At 37.7% G+C, this 24,703-nt stretch overlaps 1 protein-coding gene across 4 annotated transcripts in view; it reads right to left on the bottom strand.

Annotated features, from left to right (window-relative positions):
- LOC100650142 (furin-like protease 1) overlaps positions 1 to 21,701 on the bottom strand; it is a 224,845-nt gene extending 203,144 nt beyond the window's left edge. For all 4 annotated transcript variants that reach the window (XR_007226385.1, XM_048412144.1, XM_020865093.2 and 1 more), the window contains exons 1-2: positions 21,290 to 21,701; positions 12,644 to 14,344 (exon numbers count right to left, since the gene is read on the bottom strand). Coding sequence is in view for 3 of the 4 variants with exons in the window: in XM_048412144.1 (XP_048268101.1) it covers positions 12,644 to 12,802 (159 nt within the window). In the remaining variant the exon portion in view is untranslated. The remainder of the gene's footprint in view (positions 1 to 12,643; positions 14,345 to 21,289) is intronic.
- Between the last annotated feature and the right edge of the window lie 3,002 nt (positions 21,702 to 24,703).

Genomic DNA, 24,703 nt, shown 5'->3' with positions numbered 1-24,703 from the left:
TCAATTACGATAATGCGTTCTTGGAATGATCGTTCGGTGGATTAATTTTTTAAACGGTCACTTCCTAATTTATTATTTACAATCGAAAAGTAGTTAGAATTGCACTATTCTGTAGATCGATATATTTTGAAAGTTCAAGTTCAAAAAAAAAAAAAAACGAAAATTCGAAAATTTTAATTAAGGATTTGAGACAGAAAACTTATGAAACATTTGCGATTTCGTTTCTAGCTCTAGAAATCATGTATAAAAATTGCACTGCTCTAAGTAATTCAAAGAAGAGCAAGGTAAACGTCTAGAGCAGAACGAGCTAAGAAATAAACCGAGGCCATTTACGATGCACATGTTCGAAACTGCTGCTCGACGATCGCAATCACGTTCAAACAATCCCGACCCGTCGGCCATGTGACTGCAAAATGAGTAACAAGGCAATTTCTTAATGTCACGATGAGACACCTAATCGAATTCTCTGAATCGAGCGGACCGCAATTGCAATAAAGAAACAAAATGATCCGAAAGGTTCAAAGAGTCACTTAGAAGGACGAAGAGGAGAAGGGAAAGAACGGGAAACGTAGAAAACGGTAGAAAATTCCGACTGGAGGAACGGCTCTATCTCTTTCTTCCTTCCTCTCGTGTATATCCTTTCCCTATCGTGTACCATCTAGCCTCCCTTCTCTACCTCGACCGTCTCAATGGCCGACTCTCTTCGTTACACCCAGATAAAGAAGTCAGAACAGCAGAGAGCCAGGGCATGAATCTCCCTCTCATTCTGCCTCCCTCCCCTCCCCCGATGCATCTTCCTTGCTTATCCACACCGCTATCTTCCTTCAATTATTTCTCCTTTTCCTTTCTCCTTTTCCAGTTTCTTTTTCTGTTTATCGCGCTCCACTTCTTCGACTCTTCCCCGTGTAATTCTCTCGGCCTGTACTTCGTCGAGGCTCTCTCCTGTGGAGCTTCTCGTTTCTCTAGCTCGTTCTTCTTTTCCTAAGCAAACCTGCTTTTAACGCTTCGTTGCATTTCAATGTCGGCTCGCCGAGGGATAGAAACACAAGGGTTCCCACCATTGGGGGTGAGTGGTGACCATTGACACTTCGAATCGGTGAAACAGAGAGAACGAAGAGGAAAAAATTCTTCGGTGCGACTTTAATTTCTGAAGGAAATACGACTAGACAAAAAGACAGCTCGGCCACGAATGCTTCCATTGTTCTTTAGGATACGCGTAACGATCGATGATAGACGTTCAAAGAATAGGCCGTCTTTTATGTTTCTTCCGTTTCTTCGTTCATTTGCTAATCGATAAATTACCTTCGGCCAATCAAATTTCATTGTCGAAGGAAACTGACAATGGATATTAAAAGGCGGAGTACGTAAGTGGTCGAACAACGCGTAGTAAGTGTCGACGAAATATTTTGAATTACTCTAAACTTCCTATTCTCCAAATTTTGGCAAAATTTCATTAGTTTTCAACCCAGAATTCGCAATAGAATATTGTAACAGTATTTAATCTAAAGTAGAAGTCAATTCTTAAACATCTTGAATGTACGTATCAATAGACTAGATAAGATAAGTTATACAATTCTTCAGATCCAATAGATATGATTACGAAACTTTAAAATAAATACACTACGTCTAACGTATGCGTGCAGCCATTATGCCCTTAATTCTATTTAGGCTGCAGTTCCCGACCTACTTTTGGATAGAATAATCCAACAATGTGCGATAATCAGAAAAGATTTCGTAACTCAAAATGCTGCTTAAATTGAACATTATAGTTTTACTAGTTTACACTTTGCTTGTTTCTTTCGCTTTACAGCAAAATATAACGCACAAAATATACGTAAGACAAACAAAATTAAATTATTTAACAGATACGTAGCACGTACATGTGTAACTATCTCATGAATTTTCAAATCGAATAATCTCCCTTGTAGATAAGATATTAACACTTGTACGTTCTTTCGTATGTACGATCCTAAAATAATATGTACAACGGATAATATATACCATTAAGCTAATTCCTTTAATCACAAGTGACGCAAATACCTGCCAATTTATCAATCAACAAAGACGAATGTAAAATTCACGCTATTGAAACGAATATAATAATTCCGCCAATCCATTCTTCCAATCTATTTAACAATTTAATCACCTCAGTCGCTCTCGTTTACACTGCCAGTCGCTCTGATTCATCAGAAGCTTTGATCGAACAAACATAACAGCCATTTGGACGACGTAATTCAAAGAAAAGGCAAGAACGATTTCCGGTAGTCACGGGTTTCCCGTGTTTGAACGGGCCAACGCAGCGCCGGAAAACTCATCGAATGCGAAAGAACGAGCCAGTGAAGAGAATCTTGTTCAGAAATAGAGACAATGGGAGAAATGCAGAGCGAGAACAGGTAGATTTTTAAAATTGTATCGCAAAACGCCAACCTTGCTAAATGCTGAATAGCATAGAAACGAGGGAACCAGAGACGTCAAGCGAGCTACGTGGCGTCCTGAAGGAAGAATGACCCATCCTGCCTACCTGCGGCCAGGTATGTATTTCCGTCCTAGTTGAAATACTTAAGGAAACGTGGCTCGCCCCCGAGAAACCATCGGCGAGTTCAATAGCATTATTGTTGTGTGCGGATTTTATCACGTGTCTGCTACGAATTATTTACGAAATAGTCACAGATGTGCTCTCGACCAAGTTACCAGGGATCCGCCCATGTTGCAGCGTGGAATGTAAATGAACCAGGAAAATGGCAAATAAATTATTGCCGTTCTTTTGAGACTGTGACGAATTTTAGAGAGAGGAGATCGTTTTCAGATAACTTTTATAATTTATAGAATTTGAGAGATCTTCTCGTTGCTTTTCGAAATATAAATTGGGTTTTTGCGGAACTCGTGTTTTATGGCCATGCAAACGCCGATTGCTATTCATATGGAGTTCATATATATCGTGATTCTGTGAATTACCAACGGATTTAATTTCTAATTTGAATTCTAATTTATGCGTTTATCGGAGCTCGTTTCGACCATAGAAGTGTAATTGTACCCTGATCCAATTTCAATCTTTTTCCTTTTAATTATCCGTCAAATTTTTTTGATCGTCGATGAAATTTCACTCTTGAATGAAAAAAAGAAGTACTTTATATAAAACACCCATCTACAGCAAGATATGTTGTCCTACGAAGATTATTTAATATATTTATTTAATATTAAATTATTCTATCCTACAGAAAAACAAAATTTAGCGGTGAAAAAGGGATGTTTCGTGAATTTTAGAGATACATTACGTGCATGCGCAAGCGCATAATACTGTATGTTTACGTTTTTTGTTTTATGGCGATAAAAAAGGAAGTTCTGCTCGTTTTTTGGTTTGAAATTTTTTAGCTGGTTCACCCTCGATCGTTTGATCTCGAGAAGGTATAAGAACCGAGGAAAGACAAAGGGTGCGTTTAGCCTTGCTTGAGTGTTCTCTTAATGTGGCATAGTCACCCTTTTACGTTTAAAGTGGCAAGGGTGAAAACGACTTACAAATATCGAGGAACGATGCTCTTTTGTTCGTGCTTTTCACTCCCTCCTAGGATCATTCAAAACGCAATGTTTCTCAAGAGTCCTCGAACCATTCATTCGTACGAAACACACGTTACATTCAATTCGACGTTTCACTCAGATGTGTATCTCGAATAATGCAAGAATACCTTTTACTTGATATTATCCGATGCACTGTGTCGATGCAACATACTGCTACATACGATACGGGAAACATTACGAACGGACAGAGGTAAACATAACCAGTGACGTTGCCAATAAAATATATTCGAAAAATTGATAGATTCAATACTAAAATCACAACTCTAAAGGTAATATTCCCTCTATATTTGCTGCAAAAAATATTTCCATTCGATTAATCTACATCTGGATTAACTTGTGTTATTGCATGCACATGTACATGATAAATATCGAAAGCAGCTTTCATTTTTATCTTCATATCTGAACGTACAAATCAATATAAAGGTATGTCCTTTTTTATGCAAATAGATGAAATTAAAATGAATTTTATGGAACAGGTTGCAGTTTTTCTCCACCATATACATTCTACAAGTAAATATAGGAAAAGGAATGTTGCATTAAAACATACTAACGAATGTTTTATTGAAAAATTCTAACAAAGGTACGCGAAATATAACAACGGTTTGTTGTATTTCGTTCCATAAAGCGTACAAATGCATTGACGATATTCACGCTAACTCTGTCACAAAGTGTTGCCCAATCTTATAAATACAGAACCGACGTGTATAATATGTTTGCACATTTCAGCGGAAAAACTTGAATATATTTGAATATATTCCAAGTATGTATGTCATACGTTTGTACGTATGTTTGAAGGGGTAGACTATTATATTATTTGTTCAACAAGAAACGATATTCCCTGTAGAATACAATATATTCATGATGTGAATGAAAATTTACTGGGTTATATTTTCTTTCTATTTTTATAAAGTAATTTTAACTAATTCTTAAGTTCATGACTATATGCTTCCATTCAGCAAAATCGAGCTATTGTTATATACACATCAATTAATGCAGATTGTCCTCATTGACTTATTAATTGAAACGTAACGTAGCATAGAGAAAAGAGGAATTTACCGTGGTCTCATAAAATAATGTACACTTTAAAGCCTTTTTCTTTCCTATTGCAACTTTTTCAATTTAAATCCAGATTATGAAATTCCATTTTTCATAATCTTTCCTTAACCGGTCCATCTCGAAACATCCTTTATAAATTTTTGTTAATTTAAAAGAAAAAAATGAACAACGAGAAGTGGAGTTCTATCTGTGTTGACTGAAATGAAATTCGTTTATTATATGAAAAACAAAATTAGCTTCACAGCTTAACACATTCGCTGGTAATTGCACTAAATGGCACTAAAATGACAACTGAACACCTGCTTCATCGTTAAAAAGTCACGTAGAATTTGAGAGGTGTTTCGAAATATCTATGTATTGGTTTTCTATGGCGTATCATAAACCTTGAGGTGTTCAAGCACGCTTCTCGCCGACAAACAGCCGGCAATCACAAATTCGAGACACGCGAAGATTCACCGGCGAAGAGTTTTAAGGCGCACCCCGAAAGTATAATCTCGCGCGACGGTAATCCAGTGAAATGTTGGGTTTCGTAAGATCGCCCTGGAAGATTGGCTTGGAAATCCAGACTTACACGAAAGGATCTATTCTCTGCGAAACTTCCTTACTTCTTTCAGCGAGAATGCGGCATGCCACCACGGATGAACAGCAAACGAACAAAGAAAAATCCCAGGTAACGTAATTCAAGACAAAACGAACTGAGCTACTTTCTTCATTCTCTTCCTATCCTCGATCGAAAATCGATTCAAGGAAAATCGAGAAGGGACCAAATTGTTCCATCCTCTCGTTCAAGCGAGCTGCGCTAGACGCTTTGCTGATGTTAGATCATCGCGTACTAAGGTATGTGTAAAAACTATTTCAACGTTTCAGAGAGAAACAGCGTTAGATCGGGTAACGTGTGAAACCCTTGAAATTCTAGATTTATCGACCTTAAATTATACAACTCTTCGACCGATTTCTTCATCGAAATAAAATTCGCTTTAAGGTGTCTGTTAAGATGTCTATCGGGAGAGATTTTTATATACGCACACACGCATATAATGAGACATAATATAATAAAACATGAAATGAGAATGATATATCGTACCGTACACAATTAAGGTTTATATCTGCTTATCGTCATCCGGTTTCCTAAATGAATTTTAGCTCCGTGTAGTCGAATACCCGGCTTAACGTTGTTTCAGAATTAACGGTATTTAATGCAATTGGCGTTTCGCCAATCGCGTTAAATCGATTACGCGGAAGCTTCACGTGACGATAAAATAATGCGGAATGATGAATAAATATCACAAAAAAAACGAATATATCAAAAAATCATAAATAAATAGATATAGCTTTGAAATGGAAATTCTCCTATTACCAATGTAAGTATACGTACCTGTTATAGTGATAACGCAAAGTTCTTGAATTAAAATTCGACTTTAACGTAGTTATTTGTTACTAATTTTAAACAGGTCTTATATACAATAATTCCGTAATCTTCCTATCTTCAAGTCTGTGGAAATCTCTGTTGCTAAATAGTAATACGGGAATTAATATGAGATTACGAGGTCTAATCAAACGGAACGATTTAATTAATGTTTATGTTATTTCAGTCGCGTAACGTCTTCTTTCCAAAGTAACACCTCTAATTTCATTTTCCGCAACCGTTACCACGTGCAAAGAGGATTTAACGGCAAACCTTTCGCGAGTAGGACTTCGAACACGATCTTATTGTTGCGAAAATAATCCTTTCGTCCGGAACTTTCAAGATACAAGTTACCATGGCAGAAGAGCTTCAAAACTCTTTCTACAAATCGCTTCCTCCCATTCACCTAGAATTTTTAAAATCGCTTTATAATAACCAGACCCTTTACCGTGAATAGGTCGATAAACTTCGCCATTGGAAGAACTTGAACGGTTAAAAGTTCGGTAGAAATCTGACAATGTCTTAAAAGGAGAATCCGGTCAGCATGTAATTCGTTACCGTTTTTTATACAAGATAAAATCTACACGCGTGAGACTGTCCCTGTGCGTACAATCTTTCGTAGAGGGTACTTCCACAATTTTTATTCAATGCAAATATGTGCCAAGGGACGAGTATGTGATATTTGTTATACCGATATATTTGTCAACCTTAAAAATTATAGTTCGGGAGATTAAGCATTTTCTCCGAACAGACTATGCTCCCATACGAAAACTTGGCTACTTTAAAAGTTTGTAGTCTCTGACTTTTTGAAACACTACAATTATTTGCGTTCTCTAGTTCGTGGGTTGTATTTTCTCCTAACAAAAATTTAAGAGATTCTCAGGGAAAGAGTTTACAAACTATTCACGCAAATCTGGACAGAATCGAAAAATAAGGAATATATTTTAGCTACGTATATACATTCGTAATTTCAAAGAATTACTCTATACCACTACATGTTCTGATAAAATTACGCCCGATAAAATTCTGAAACGATGATATATATTTTCGGAACTTTAAATGCATCTACCTATAGCACAGATAGACCGTTCCTGTTCCCATTTTTTATCGTGTGACCTCGTTTCAGACACTCCCAACACAAACCTCTCTAAAATTTGTTATATTTCCATTGTTTAAAATTTTGTACGTGTACTAAAAAATAGAAAAATTTTAAATGCCGACAATAACGAGTTTATCACGCATGAAACATTGGGTATATTTTTTGAAGCGGCGGGCATGCATCATAATGCTTGTTATTAAAACTTGAAATAACTTATAAAGAAAACAAAATGAATTCCTCGAAAAAACTTTTGAAAGCCACAAACGGAAATTAAAGTCTGACCTTCGATAAAAAAAAAAAATTAATTCGTAAAGATGATTTCAAGCGATGACGGTAAGATAAAATAGCTTTCCCGTTTTATGCGTCCATGCAAAATAAACATAGAGTATCAGAAAATCAAAAACGAGAAGAAAAGAACACTGTGTAGAATGGAGAAGCAAGAGTATCTGATAATAAGTGAAAAGTACGCGCTACCGTTTCGATCAGTTCATCACCAAACAGATAATTACAATTTCGTCAATATCATTTTTATTAAAATCAATCGTCACATATGTGGCTAAAAAACTATTTACTCGTCACGCAATTTTAAAGGAATAGAAAATTACACGTTTATCGAAATAATTTTTACGTTAAGTACAATTGCTATCGAGTTTTATCTTTAATATAATGGGTTTCCAAAGGATAAGTTGTGCAAGTTTCACGACATATTCCACGTTATTTTACGTGATACACGCTTGGCTTCTTATTATGTATAATTACGGAACTCAGTTACAAAATTGCTAAAGCGAAGAACAATCGGTCGTCGTTAAGAACATGCCATATAATGCCGGAACGATAAATGCATGTAGTTATTTCCACGAAACTGCGAATTTTACTTGAATGAATAATATCGATAAAAAAAGATGTATCTTTTATGAAATGACTAAGCTTTGGGCGACTGATAAACGATGCGTTGCATCAACAAAGGAAACGATGATCTTGTGCAAATGCTTTTAGGAATCCCCGTTATCACCACGGGTCGCGGTCCCCGCCCCCCATCTGCTCATGTAAATAGTAAGTACACAAGAAATGTGGTCATGTTATCTGTAATCAGACATATAAAGAAATTTAACTACTTACGAGTTATATTCCATCTCTTAAACATATACGTATTTAAAATGAAAATTATTTCGATTAGTATATTAAGAATTTGTTCTTACCCTCGTGAATTAGCAAAATCAAAGAACAGTTTTCCTTCAAACAGAAGGGAACTTGGGTGCAGTGGCTATCGAAAAATACTTATCTTCCTTGCAAATTGGAAGAATAAAATTGAAAAAGTAGCGCAGTTTCGCGAATATCCCAATTTCCCACTTCATATTTCGAACAAGTAAAAAATTTAACTCAGAAGGTAAACCATCCGGCGGAAATTTAAGGGGACGCAAATTGCTCTTGAAAACACAACCGGTACGCAAGACACAGCGAACAAACCTGTGAACTTGTCGGTGTGTATGCTAGCCAGTGTGTTTAGCAAAAATAAGTAAATATACTCCATCACGCAGGTCACTAGAGTACATTGAAGTTAACGCAAAAGTAAGCATCAGCAAAATGAAATTTGCGGCAATATCGACGACGTGCGAAATAAATCAATTGAATCTGGAAGTTAGCAGGTTTAAAAACAAGAACAAGCCAACGCTAATAGCATGAATTACCTTTGCACCTTCTACTTAAGAAGACAAAAGAAGAAATCTTATCAATAAATTATCGTACTACTTATCGTATTGCTTTTGAAACGACTTAATATTACCAACGACCATTGTGGAATTTTACGTGACGACATCGTACTCGATCATGTTTCTCAATTCGTACATTGTAATCGCAAATATTTTTATTTACAATTGTACTGTTTGGTGCGTATTAACCATGCATCAGATGTATTCAATTCAGCGAAGCTATTACGCAATTCTTAGCGCATTCAATGCACCCACAACCGGCTTCTATCTAATTAAAAACGAGATAAGTGGGAAAACCCGAATGAAACGATCGGCATGCAAGTAAATTTTCTTTGCTGCGCAAACAACGCTAAAAACGAGAAGCCATTGCCCGGAAAGATGCCTTGAAAGCGTGTTCAATTGTTCTAAGTGCAGTTCTAAGAATCAACTTTTGCACTGCCAATAGAACGCATGTCAGACGCAAACACGTCTCATCCAGAGATTAGTCGCGACAATAATTCACAGAAGAAACCATCTTAGTCGTAATGCTTATGAATTTGCATGCAATAGCTGGTTCGAATAAAACTTTCATTCTAACGATCATATTTTCCCTTTTTTGCGCCACTTTTTTTTAAATTAAAGAAGTGGAAGATACGTTTACAAAGCTGAAACAAAATTTAAACAACCGTTCAGAGTTTTAGTTCATTGGATGTTTTATTCCATTGAATCGCGTGGCGGAACAGGTTCATATTCCACGATCGAATGAGAACTGACGCGGAAAGCGAAGATAGGAAAGACGAGCTTCGATGAAAACTATTTAGGTAGAAATGTTTGTTCGAAGGTTAATTTCCGTCTTCGACGCTGACGCGAAACCAGTCGAAGCGATATTCGCGTCATTTTAACGTGCAAAGACGCGGGAGCAATTAAGTTTCTGTAATTTACAACGAACAAGAGCAATAACGATGGATAAAAAAAAAAAAGAAAGGAAATATAAGATTGACGTGCAAATTACTAAATTTCCAAATTAATAAACGCCGATTCGTCAAAGTACCATCGGCATCGCAATAACCCATAAAGTAGTTAAAAAATGACCTAGTTGTCCAGTCCCGTTTTCCAGAGATAGAAGTTACCTCGAAATAAAGCAGGATTTTTATTAAATGTGCAGGGATAATTCTACGCCCTCGTTTCGGCACCGGGAGTTTCCTTATTAGGATACTACGAATACAAACATTTTTATCCTTTAAAAATTTCATTCGGCAAAGATTTTCAGAAATGGCGAGTGGAAATGTTTTGTGAGAATTTGTAGCCTTCCTTTTTAAATAAAGAATTACATTTACGCCTACGATATTATCATTTAGACCCTGTTTCTTTATTTTCTTTCTTTTTCTTTCAAACAAATATTAGCACATCGTTTTATCTCAAACAATCATCATCACTCATTTTTGGTCAAAATTTAAATCAGATACATTACCTCTTGCTGTTATAATTTAAAATCTTCGAGTGTGGAACACGACCAATTGAAATTATATCATGACATTTCAGCATAAAAATAATGTAAAAGATCACACGTATCGAAATTTTTCAGAAATTTAAGACGTTGTTTAACGATAGGGAAACAAGATCATGTCGAAAATACCTTCAAGCGTATAACAGGGTAAAATTTCCTTTAGCTCTAAAAATAATAATTATCTATTTTGAACGAAAAAACTAACAATCAACGTAAAATATATGCTTTCGTTTTTTCCTTAAACACAAAGAAGGTACTGAAACATTTACGTCTCGTTTACAAAAGATTGTTTAATATTATCTCAAATGCAGGAAATGCTGAACAAATATCTTCGTGTAAAATGTTGAAAGTATGAAAAATATTTAAAGTAAGCTACCGACAAGAAACTAGCACCGTGATAGTTTACAAACAGATTCATAGAATATAACGCAAATTACGCGAACGCAGAGCAGTATCAAAATTACAGTCAAATATTCTCGGATCCTTTTTGAAGGAACCTAGGAATGTTCCTCTTCAACGAGTCAGAGCCAAGCTCGATATTACACGTCACGGAAAAAGATGAGCCTCGCATGATTGAGCCCACCCACCTCACAGAAATTTCTCACTTTGATCGCGAAACCACGAAAAACTTTCTGGCCGTGATATCAAGGTCGATTTGGTATTCCGAGGAACCAATCTATCCACAGAAATAAACATCAATCCGTCGTACTATCCGAGAAATCGATAACAAACCGAAACGACGATCGCAAAACGATAGAAATACAATTAAATTGAACGCAACGCATATCTGCTTACACGACGGAAAGGGAGTTGCGACGATTGGAAAGAAATTGAGCAACTTTACTTGTCCTTGTAGATACAGCAAGCAGAAAATTCCGCTAAAACGACTTCCTTCTATTTTTTTCATTTTTAAATTATCATCCAGTTAATTGTTGCGAATATTTAAAAAATTTTCATATCTTACATAGCACGTAGTGTAAGCGTAATAAAATTATGAATAATTTGTTTTTGAAAGATTCCTTCTCCTTCGATTCATAGAGATTGTTAATTATAAAGCAGAGATAAGAGAACTTTCGTCGATGGCTGTTTCAATGTTTTCAAGTGGTTACACAAAGAGAGATCTTTGATGCACATTCCGAAGGACTTTGCTCATTACTTCCTTCACTTTGCTTCATTTTATATAATACAGTCCTTAAATAACAATCGCTGAAAAAACATGGTCGCTGCATCATTCGAGAAGGAGTAATTGTCCATGTCAGAAAATTTACGGATGAACTCGAATAGACAACTAACAGAAGAATTTAGGATTTAGGATTTGCAGCGATTTTAGATTTCGAGGAAATTGATACTTTGCGATAAGGGTCATATTATATTTGCTCATCAAACAGTCACCGGGTTAATTATATCCATCATATTAATAATAAAAGCTAAGCATGATACTCTGAACAGTTACAAATTAGCATACGTTCCAACGGTTGTTTGAAAGCCAATGCAAAAGTCGCAAATATAAGAAATTTCGTCAAGAAACCGAATCATGCGTTTCAGATCAAACATGCAATGCAATGCTATGCCCTCATTTTTGTAACCAAAATTATTCTTCACACTTGACTGTCTTGTCTATGAATGATTCTCAAAGATTACAAAACATTTCAAGAGGAATTACAACACAATCTTCCTTTTCGACAATGCTAATATTGAGTTAGAGTGTGATCGGAGCGGGAAAAAACCTGCGTATTTTCCCGATTTGCGCAATCACAGCTGTATTTTACACAATACGTACAATATGAATAACGCTTGCGAGTTTATACGTTACTTCCTAGTTATGTGGCACATTTTTTGTCAATCACACGTTAATAAAAAATTAATAATATTGTATAATATAATATTGTATACTATCGCATAATTTATATCTATGATATGCAAAGTTGTTCTACGAATGCGAATAATTCGAAGATACATGAGGCGATGTAATACTGACATTAGTTTCAATAGAATTCCAGATACTTGCAACGTGAAATAAACAAGAAATAATTGTTTGTTAAACTGTGGTTTTTGGCATTACTGTCAGTAAATTAATGCATTTTTGATGCATTTTCAATGCCATCGTTTAATTTATATTCGTCCATATACCATAAATCATATTATCTAGTAGCTTAGGATTAAGAGTGAAATTTTAGCATCCTGAACTATTCAGAGATTGTTGTGCAACAAAGTAAATGAAAAAATTAATAAATCGCGTATTGTATCTCTTCCATAATCTTCGAATTACCGCGAAAAGTATTTCGAGGAAAAAACGCGGGATATGCTCCTACCTTATCGAGATATTGAAATCCATGTTCCCGTGCGACCTGCTTGGCGACTTCCGGTCCTCCTTCGATATGCACTGCCCATTGATTCGTATAGGCTGCCACTCGTCCACCAAGAGTCACCAGCGCGACGATGGCCAGTCCGAAGATCTTCCGCGGGCACATGATAGCTCTGCCTCTCGACTGCAACTGTTACCGCTAGCGGCTCCAGTTTCACACTCAACACTATTATCCACTATCCACTAAAACAGCCGCTGCTACCGGCGGAGGAGGCAACGGAGATAACAAGAACAACGACAACAAACAACCACCAGCACTGCCACCACGAACAACACGGCTCACTTATCTATCTATCGCACGCACGATAGAAATAAACGTCTTTTAGCGAATTGTTCAAAGGCAAGCGATAATAGACCGGATGATAGCGAAGGTGAAGAATAGAGAGACACATAAGAAGGAAAGAGAGAGAAAACGGGAAAAGGTGAAATATGACACTATAGATTCGCACCTGCTGACCGTCTACGGCCAACTGAACTGCCAACGGACTATGTTACTCGTTAAGTAGCCTCCGCACTTGCGAACCGATGACTACCGACTCTCTGTTGTTCTTCTTCCCTCTACTTCCCCGTCGTCGTCGTCATCGGTGTCGTCGATGGTTGTCGTCGTCGTCGTCGTCGTGCTCGTCGTTCCCTCGTCGGTGACGTTGCTGCCACTGTCGCCGCTTTCGCTCAACGACGAACAGCGGTAGGTGGGGCGATCGTCAAGTCATGTGGCTGTTAGTGGGGAAATCAACGTGATTCTTGTGATACCGATGATCGTGAAGGTGTACGGTACACGTGGCTGTCCTCTGAATCAAGGGCGACGTATATAGAATCGGTGAGTTCCGCGTTTATCGTCCACTTTGTCCTCATCCGCCTCGCGAACGCGGACACAACCTCCGTAGTATGTGCCCACTTACCTTCGATGTACGATTAACAAACAAAAACAAACCCACCATTCACTTCGTTTCCCTCTCCGCTTCGAGATTATCCGAACTAGCCTTTTTCTATTCCCCCTCTCTGTTCGAAACTTTTTGATTACGTGGATCGGCAGCGACCTTCGACAAACTGCTATTCCAAACGTTGCCGCTCGTTCCCCCGTTCCCGCGTTCCTATCCGCTTCTCGCTTCTTCTATCTCGCGAAACTCCAACGTGGGACTCCAATGTGCTCTCCCTCTCTCCAATCTATCTTTTTCTCTTTCTCTCTTTTACTCGAACTCGATGATGGATGAGTGGAATACGAAGAAACTTCGTAGAGAAGACGAAACGATTTCAGCCGTAAACGAACAGCATTTGGGAATGAGACGATGGAAATGGAATATCTAGAAATGTATCAGTTACAGACGAGATTATCGTACGGTGAACCACGCGGAGGAAACGCACTTAGACACCGGCCATCCGGTCTCCATACGATGGCGAGACAGTCCTCCGACAGCAGTAGCCAAATGGTTGGCTAGCCATTCAGACGTGGCAGGCAGTTATCGACCGAAAAGTCGGTCGATTCACGTCATCGACCGTTGCATCCTCGCTGCTAGTTGCATGCCTAGGAAAATTTGTCGATGACGTAGCCTCGTGCTTGGTTCTCTGTCCCTCTTTCTCTCTCTTTTGCTTTTCTTTTCTTCGTGTACCGCTTAACTCATCCTCCGTCTGTCACTAACCAAATTCGGATCTGAAAATCGTTTCGGGAATTCAGATATTTCGATAAATGAGAACGACGAAAGTAAGAACATAATTAACTACAACAAACAATTTTTATTCGTAAAATACTACAACGAAATAGAAGAATATTAAGGAAAATAGGAGCTGCAAGTAACGCGGGGAGATATTGACCAATACGTAGAGAGATTGCATATTTCCACGCGTATGATCTTTTATACCTTCTATCGTTAATTTATAAATATTTAATAATATTTTTGTAGAGATCTTGAGTTTTAAATTATGTACGTATTCACAGATATCGTATATCCAAAAACAATTTGAGCATAATCGAAAACAATTTCCAAATGTACCAGCCACTTGTCCCACGAGGCACAATTACTCCAAGGAGGAAATACGACAAGTCATTTGCCTTTCCATTTCCCTTACGGAAAATTACTGGTATTCGCGTAAAATTGCACCAGCCACGATCAAGGTTTAAATTACGGTTCAGTGAGATAAAGAGAATAACTAAGACATCGATGTAAAACCATTGTTTGCATATCAATGAAGACTTAACTGATGTCCAACGAGCAGCACCTATCTCTCTGATTAGATTTTAATGGTTACGGTTTTACGTGCGACGTTAAACTATCTGGTTATATTATTTCCATAGTTTTCTCCAATTACAACAAATTATCCAACGGCCGTCAAGCTTATCGCGAATTAACAAACTTTGCGCCGCGTATTTTTGAGAATAAAGTTGTCAGTCGGTTTTTATCAATTGCTTTTTCCAACTATCGCGTTTCCAACGATCACGTATATGCAACTTGCATCATCCTTATGGGAGAAGAGTGCTCGAACGAGTGAGATTTTCAAATGAAAAGAAACAGGATCGATAGATGTCGGAATGGTTACACAGTATACCGGGAAAAATGCATTCAGTGTGTAACTCGCCCTAATTTCCTTCATACGAGAGATTAACTAAGGAAATGTGAATTTTCCTTTTTTTTCTTCCTTAACGAGCTTCAATAGCCATCGATGTGTTTGGAACTCTTAAGAAGAGAACTATTGCTGCTATTTCCTTTGTATTTTTATACGTCCTTTGGAAAAAAATTGCACTTTCCATAGACCGTGTTTAAAACACTACCATGCGAGAGAACAACTTATAATGCAGCTGTTGAAATGCATTAAAAAATTCGGATAAGATTAATAACACTGCCATAATAGCTTTGCTTCTTTGAAGAGAATTGTGAGAGAAATACTTTGTAAAAGTAATTTAAAAGATACAGAAACCTTTTTCTATAAAATATATATAAAATAATAACATAAATTTATATATTAATCAATAATATAAAGGTGCATTGTTTATGCTTATAGGATATTTTTTTAAATATTGGAAGGAACAAATAAGAGGAATTTAGAATTGCTATTAAAATCACGTGGGAAAAAAACTTGAACAATCAAGTTGCACGAAAAGTATAGAAACACGCATCAGTCGTCCCGGACAGCTACGATTTCTTGGAACGAGAACCGCGTTCCCTGAGGAAATTGTACTTCTGGTGTAACACTGATCCCAATTTCTCTTTTTGGGGAGAGCTTTTATGCGATGCAACATAAATTTTCGTTGACGTCATACATTTTCTTGCATACAATGTTCAACGAGTATGATAAACTACTGCGAAATTAAAATTTCCATTTAGAAAAAATTCGAAATTCAAACATCTACGTAACTGTCTCTATTCAGTATCTCTTATTTTAAATCAACAGTATCGATAATATGTAATCGAATCGATAGTAATTCATCCTTAGTAAAAATTAAAACATTGAAATTCAAATCCATTCCTTGAAAATTGTATCCTTTTTTTTGTGAAAGAATAAATACACTGTAGCATTGATATTCGATATTCCCTTTAAACATACTTCACATCATTCCACGATCTGAGCATATCTCAATTGCCAATTAATCGAGTCAGCTTGCTTTTTACTGAGCAGTAATTGGAATTCGAATTTCTATTGAATATTTCTCTAGTCAAAATTGCAATTGATCCTTTTGTATATTCCACGGCAAAGGATAGAGAAGATAAATCTTCGATTTATTTAGAAATGTAAATAATTGAAAAATGTCTAAATCGAACGCAAATTGAAAAACGATATTTGTAAATTGATAAAATTACGAAACATGTTCAAGATGCGTGGTACGGTAGAAAGAAGTTGAAATGCACAATGTTCTATTCGCAACTAATATTTCTCGCAAATGTCCACGATCCTGCGAGGATTCGGTATTCGAGTCGTACCGTTTCCAGCAATTCTACGGTTTCAAAGGACGAAATGGAAACGACTATCGCGCCGTATTATCGATGCATTTTAAAGGTCGCTGGGTTTCGTGAAAAAGAGCTCGATTTTCAAGCTGCGGTTCGCCTGGTTACAATTCGATAGAACGTTTACACCGCGATCAAGTGAAATTGCGTTTGTGATATTCGTTCCCTTCGAGTCAGTAAATTTTACTGGTCTATTTTAAACATGGAAATATGGAGCACAGATTGCAACTAGTACAAACATTTTCCTCGCGTAGCCGCCTTATACCTAGAGGCTGACTCTTGATAAACAGCGAAAATAGAAGTCCTATTCTTCCTCTTTCATTTACATTCCGTCTAACAATGGTTTTACAAGATCCTATTGATCGTGAATTAATTTTTTCAATAAATAAATCTGATAGAAATCGGATAGAAATTTTTAATTAAAATGGCAGCCGGAAGTTTTTGATTGTGCAGTTGACGTAACGCTTATTGTTTGAATAAAACTGTTTTTCTCATACTTGTCCTGACTTCTACTCGACTATATAGCATGCAGAGAAGAATCGTAAAGAAAAACTGAAGATTCGCATTATCGTCACGTTCGAGCAACGTTCCAGACGATTCAACTTCCGGAGAGAGGATATTGGTGGCCCTACAAATACACAACTTCGTGGAAGCTCTATTTTATGTCCAAAACAAGTTACATTTCCTCTCTATTTCGCTTCTGCTATTTCATCCACCAATATGAAAATGTAATTTTATTTCGTCAGAATAAAACAGCCAGTTTTTCTCTTGATTAAAATCAGAAAACGAAAACGAAACGAAAATATAATTTTTTATTTCGTGAAAATAAACCAGCCAGCTCTTGAAAAACCAATCATAAACAAAATTGATTCTTTGTTCGAAAGAATCAAATAAGATTCTCGTTACCGACAAATTTCAATTTTTACTTAGAACAAATAAGTTGAAAAATTCCTGGAAACTAGCCAATTAAACTTAAGCATTTGTACACGTGCGTTACTTATGCTTCTACATGTAGCGACCAGATATCTATTCAGAAAATTGTCAAAATATGAATTACCCCAAAAAATGCATAAGCGATTCACTCGATGCTGAATACATATTAGGTCATCCCATAAGTTCGTGCCGACTTTTGTGTATACATTTCATGTGTCGATTTATAAACATATGGCGATAAGGGACCAATGTACTTGAAAAATGGGAAGAAGTTGTACAACGAGAAGGGGATTACATTTTTTCATGAAACTAAAAGGTATGTAAACAATCTTAACATACATAACCGCTCGAAAAACGGAACGAACTTATGGGATGATCTAATACATAAAGGTTAAGATCGATGCTGACGATTGAAAATTCGAATTATTATATTTCCGATCATCGATTTCGGCAATGATATATCTCAAATACAACGGTATCTACACTCTAATATACATACATATACATTGTTTTCAAGGGACACAGTCATACTCAAATCAATACTCGCATCTTCTTAAAATTTGAACACAAAGATTTTTTACGTAATTTCACTTCTCCCTTTTCGTATTAACGCTCGAAAGTATCCGAATACTTGCTTGCTATCTTTGCTAATTTTATTCTTCATGATCAACTTCATAAGAAGGTAATCAGTAGAACATCTATTCGTTAATTTACCAGTAATTTACACATTTCCAAAAAAAATTGCATATACTGCTAGTATATACATAATTCCACAGAAGTGTTCGAATACGAATAAAAGTATATATCTTAGCAACAAAAGGAAGAAGTTTCTCTGAAAACTCTGTCTAATTCAATTATCGTTTCCAAGCATTCTTCTTTTTTCATTTTTGTCCTGTATCTCTGCCTCCATTTACAATTACTATCTGTGATCGCTAATCCGCTAATCTGCTAATCCGGACCTCTGTCCACGCAGGAATTATGAAAATTATCGCGCTATGAGAGCTGACCTGGCCAAGTATCACGGCATTACGGGCTCAAAGAAGGAAGAAGCGAGCAGCAGACTTCTGGAAAAAAGAATCCGCGATGCATTGGCTAGCCAGCGGTCCACTGGAACATCTACTTCATGCCTCGAGGAAATTGCATTCTGCGGTCTTCCTCCTCCGCTTCCGCACTGGGTGCTCCAGTGATAAAGAGAGAATAAGAGCGGCTGATGTGCTAGAGGACAGCGTCAGAGAAGTGAATCAAATTTAAGCCGACTCCCTCTCCGCTTTCGTCTCTTTCCTTCTATCTTCGACCCTTCGTTATTATCACTTCGTCTTTCGTTCTGACCACGCCACTGTTACCCACCATTTTCCTTCGTCGCCCTTTCCTTTTCTCTCTTTTTTAATTTTCAAACAAAGTACGCGAAAGCCTTTCTACTCGCAGTGGAAGCTGTTCGAACGGTCCACTGTCGCGTCGCGTCGGCCTGGCAACCGTAAATGGAAAGAAGAGCCGAACGCGTACACATGCCACGCCAACTAAATGGAAACGGACCAGGCTGAACCTCTTTGCCAGGTAATAATCGACGACCTTTGCCCCTCAACGAGCCTCTGCCTACCTGCCTACGTGACCGAGTTCTCTTTCTCCAAAGAGCACCGATTTTTACGCACGGTCGATGTGTAACAGCCGGTGGTTACGACAAGGAAGCTGGCTGCAGTTGCAGTTCACAAAAATTTCTCTAGCACGATAAAGGTACGCATCGGAAATAGGGATAAAGGCATAGATCGATGATTCAATACCCTACTCCAATTGAGAAATTCTTGGTTTTCGACAAGGTGGTCCTAACACATTGTGGATAGATGACGAAGTATTTAGACTTTCATATCCTACCACTAACGACTATTGGTGAGACATATTTCCTCTTTGCATATCAAGAGCAGTTATTACTCGATAACAAGTGATAACAGTCACATGGTTTGTTTTGTGAATTAATTTTCCAAATCTTACTGTCCTGAATTCAAACTTTATGATACTGGCAAAAGAATTAACAAGGTTACAGAAATATTTACGAGAATTTTAAGCTCTTTTTTATATAATTATATGCACATGCAAATAAAAACAATACTAAATCGTGTATTTCCTGGTAATGAATAATGCATGGATTGTAGATTCATGATACTTGTTAAATATATTTTCCAAAAATAAACGAATAAGTACATTCCAAAACATATTTTTTGAATCCTATAATTCTCTAAAATTCTCATATGATACGTTTTGTGTGTAAACACTAGTCAATAGACGTATAACAGGAATATTGTATAACATATTCTATGACTCAATTATAAAACGACAAATCAAAAACTTCATATGAATAACCTCTTCGCTTGAAATATGCAAACTCTCGTTCAATGTTTTCAAACATCCATGTTTGAATATGTTTTTCAACTGTCCTTCGGTACATTACATGTGTATAAGTACAGATACAAACACTTTAAAATAAAAGTGACATGTAACGCAACATACCAATCGATAACAAAAGGATCAACCACTAAAAACTCCAAATATATTTTAAAATCCACCGTTGAATAGTAGATAACTTTCTTGCGTGTTTCGAACAGGCTAATTGTGAGTCGAAAAGAGTAGAATATTTAATGTGAAGAAAAATAAATACCTTTAATGCGTCGACACTTCAAAAATTTTTCGAGTGACGTCTAGTTATGCAATGTTGATTATCGCGGACAAAAGGCAACGAACCGAGGCATGCAAGGGCCTTTCTCGTAACAGGAAATACTCGGGGTCACGGACTGCCATGAAGTTTATACCGGTGTGGTTCTCGTGCAACGAGAACACGAGACGCGCAGAAAACCGGCTCGTTCGACTCACTCGTTAAGATAACACAACTATATACTCTAAGTATAATTCATGCGACACGAGACCAAATAAAAATTCAAACTATTACTTTATCGAAAAAAAGAATCGCGGTACGGACAATGGCCGATCTCCGATGGACAATAATCGTACGCAGTGTTTTACCACGCAGCGTTACTTTACTAATTTCGATAATCGCAACCGCGATATCGAACCGCGTGATCGAGATCGTGTTTCCTCCATGAAACATTGAAACACGACGTTTGAAAGTCAAACACGGTTGTCGAACGATCGTCGTCTCTATAGAGATAACATTACAATAAGAATCGGAAGATCATCTGCTCTAGTACGACTTGAAATACGGCCGAGGAAACGTACTGGCTGCTCGCCGTGACGGAAATAAAAAAAAAACGTAAACAAACCTGTCCGCGTGTCGACGCGAGCCACGTAATAGACGCCATTGGTCTGCATCGTTTTATGTATTTAAATGCACGAGGAAATCATCGTGCGATTAAAACTGTACGTTCGCGGAATCGTGGAGAAGAATGCAGATAGGTTGGAAACGAGACACGACTGCACGTGGGCAGAAGCACACCCATCCCGCCACCGGGAAGCAGCGAAAAACGACATTCGCGTAGCAAAGCTGTCAAGATACGTTCCCGTATCGTGAAAAGATGAACGCGACAAAATTGCACGCATGTACATAGCGCGTACGTGCGCGCACAGTCAGTTATACATATCGCAAGATGAGCTGCTGGTTGCACACCATCTCAAGGTAACAGTTCTCGGATACGCGTTTCGATACCAAAACGAAGAATTTACGGAGTGTCGCTAGGACTGACAGCTAGCGAGGATGTTTATTAATAGATTTCACTCACGATTTCAGCTGGTGTTCCTGTAGCTTTCCTTCAATCGAATCGGGGACTGTGCCGCTGATGCTATTGGTCTCCGTGGTTGTCGTGGAACCGTCGATGTCGTGGAACCGTCGATGTCGATATACGGTCTCGTCGTGCACAGAGAGATACTCCAATCGAAGCGAGGAATGCGGAAGATGGAGAAACGGGGATAGCACCGCACAGTTGCACAGCCTGGGAAACACGCCTCTCGTACCGTCAAACGGGAATGATCCACGATTAGTTGCCACAAAACGGAACTGAATCCACGATCGTGACACGTGTAACGTGTATGTAGAACAAACCGCGTGCAGTCTTTATATCATGTCACCGTCGACGCGCGAATGTTGGATCGTACAACGTCATTTCTCGTTGCGATCTCATCCCCACGACGAAGCACGACTGACTGACGGCTCGGTCCGCCAGTCCGTTCCGATCTTCCCCTACCATTGGCAACTTCCTCTCCGCATCTCCCCCTCTGCATCCCCACTCGCCGACTGGCTTCTCCCGCCGTCGTAACTCGCAGCCCCGCGCGTCCCAGTCACCCGCAGCCACGTTCAGTCACTCGGCAACCGCTTGTCCGTGTACTTCTCTTTCTCTTTTCTCCTTTCCATATCCGTCCCATGAAACCGAGCGAGAAAGCCATGGACGCGGCGCGAAAGGTTGAGGAGGCTACCAGTGTCGTCGTAATGTTACGGGTGTACCCGTTAACCGCTCGCATCTCTCCCTCTATCTCCAATTTATATATATATATCTTATCATTTCATATATGGGACTTATATTTTATTCAAATAAGAACTAGATAGTTGTTAATTAATGAAATAAAATATAATACAATGTTAGTCAATTTCAAGTAAGAATCATAATATATATAATAGTTAGTAATTAAGAGTTATTCGAGAGGTTATTAAACCTACAATGTAAGGAAAGAAAACAAACTGAATGAACTCATTGGTTGCAACTGTTTTTAATAACTATAGGAGAAAACGTTGTACAATAAAATGCATCTAAAAATGTACAGGTTGGTACGCCAAAATGAAGGAATCTTTACAAGTATCGATACTACTCTGTTACGTCTAAATTTTGTAACAGCTCTTATTACAGTTGAAACTTAACTTAGTATATTTAAAGAATGCGTCTGAAATCCATGAACCAGAGCTTTTGTATGAGACAGAGTCCACGAACGGCGTATCACCTAACCGTATTCTGGTCCTTTCCACTACAGACATGGGCCCGACAAGGTCCGCGATCGTCCCTGGGGGTTCCAGCAGAAACTCGTCCCTCTCCATCATACTGCAACCCTCTTCTTTTCGCTCATTCGTTTTCTAGTTTTATGCACGTAGCAGTATGTCCTCTCTGGTGTGCACTAGTGTCTTCAACCTCCGTCAACCTGATTTCTCGGCTTGCTTCTTTCTTCTTTAGCCCCTTTCATTCTTCTTTTTCCCCGTTGTCGGGGCCTTAGCGATTCGAACGAATCAAGACGAAGAGGGGAACCACCAGGAATATCGAGCAGACGTTCTGATCCCTGGCAGATATTCCCGTTTACGTTCGATTCTTTTCAATTTTACCTTATCCACCTACCTGGCTTGTACCGATTAACCTTGCCAAGTTTATCCCAATGGATCTAGGGACACAATGTATGAGACAGCTTGTTGTTTGTTGCTGGGAATCTCGCTGACACGTCACTGGATGCATGCTAAACGAGCGTGTCGATAACGAGCCCGGATACTCCAAATACTATCCAACATTGGGATACATCCGTATTTCCATGCATCTCAGTCCACCTTATTTGTACTGTACCAGAGATCAATTGCCTGCTCAAGGCCACTCAGGGGTTATCCCTGTTATAGCGTACGATTCACTGCTCTTCTCGAGTGAAATTTCCAGCTTTTGTATTTTATTTCCTCTTATTTCGTTTGTTGGACATGTATATAAAAAATATACCTACATTTAAAAATATTTTGTATTTTTCAGTTGTACAATTCCCACTTCGTTTTATCGTCGTTATTTCTAAGATGCTCAGCTGACTCAATACAATACTATCCGTTAGCCGTCACGAAAAGGGATGAAATGGTCCTTTTATGATGGCAAGGGCCTCCTTGTCACCCGATCAGACAAATATCCTCCGCCGTTACTTGGCCACTATCGCATACATTTGTATTCCACGTGGATGCTTTCACGCGACATATTGCATATCCTTTTCAAGCGGGTTTACCAAACCATAAACGTATGGGCCGAAAAATATATTATACGTTATGTACATATATTTACATTATGTATACCGGAAGATTAATATTTGTGATGACAGTGACAGTTACAGATAAGACCAAACAAGTTCTTTAAACTTATAATTTTCTAAATATCTGATGTGTCTCACAGTCAGTAGGTAATTTCTCGTAATAAAACCAACTATCGATTTATTAATTTTTAATATCAGTTTTATTGTTCAGTGTAGTAAGGAAGCGGAATCTAGGAAAGCGAAAAATCAATGACGAACGAAGATATTCAAGCGAAAGACCATATCGGGGAAAACCAAATGAGACAGAGATAATAAAGAGGGCAAGGATTTCAGGTTGAGTAAAAATCGGCACTAAAAAGAAGAAGGAATCTTGAGAGAGATTCAGATCCTGCTTTTATCGAGAATTGATGATGGATTTGTTTTCGACATGATCTACGGCATTGAGTTATCCCTTTATTCGTTCCTATTCCATCACGCTTCTGCGTGGGAAGAATTCAGGTCTTTCTCATTTTTGCGCCCGAGACGTTTTATATTCGAGCGATTGGGTATATAGTTCTGCTATTATGGATTGTCATCAAAATTTTTAGCACTTGATGGTGGTATTATTTTTTAATAATTTTCGATAGAAATTCATTACAGAACAAATTAAAAAGGAAAGAAGATTCATAAATTTCAATTACTACTTTAGATACGCGTTCTAATGAAGCGGATAACGAAGCAATTTGCACGTAGAAATTTACGGTTTTACACGTGCGTTCTCTACACACACGTTCATGCAAGACAAAGAATGATGTCATCGCGTTCAAAGTCAAAGCCATACGTACCTCTGCCAACACCATAAATACTGTTATAAATAGTTACTTAATTACATTAAATAATAATAAATCAGATTTACTTAAATTATTAAACGAATATAATGAATCAGACAGAGACAATTGACGATCTCAATTTCCTTGTCATTCTTTCTATTAAACGATATCACTTAAATGCTAAACCATATTCGCAGATTCAGATATTGATGACATAAATTATGAAATTATCGCTTATTATGAAACGTTTCGACATTCGTATACAGATACTAGCGCAACAGATAATATAATTTGTCGCACTGTCGAAGGGTTATTACATTTGTTGGTAATCCGTTAACAATGAATAATATG

Source organism: Bombus terrestris, chromosome 14 (genome assembly GCF_910591885.1).
Source record: "Bombus terrestris chromosome 14, iyBomTerr1.2, whole genome shotgun sequence".
Classification (NCBI taxonomy): Eukaryota; Metazoa; Arthropoda; class Insecta; order Hymenoptera; family Apidae; genus Bombus; species Bombus terrestris.
The sequence above is the reverse complement of the archived record's forward strand: the minus strand, read 5'-3'. Positions and strand labels throughout refer to the sequence as shown.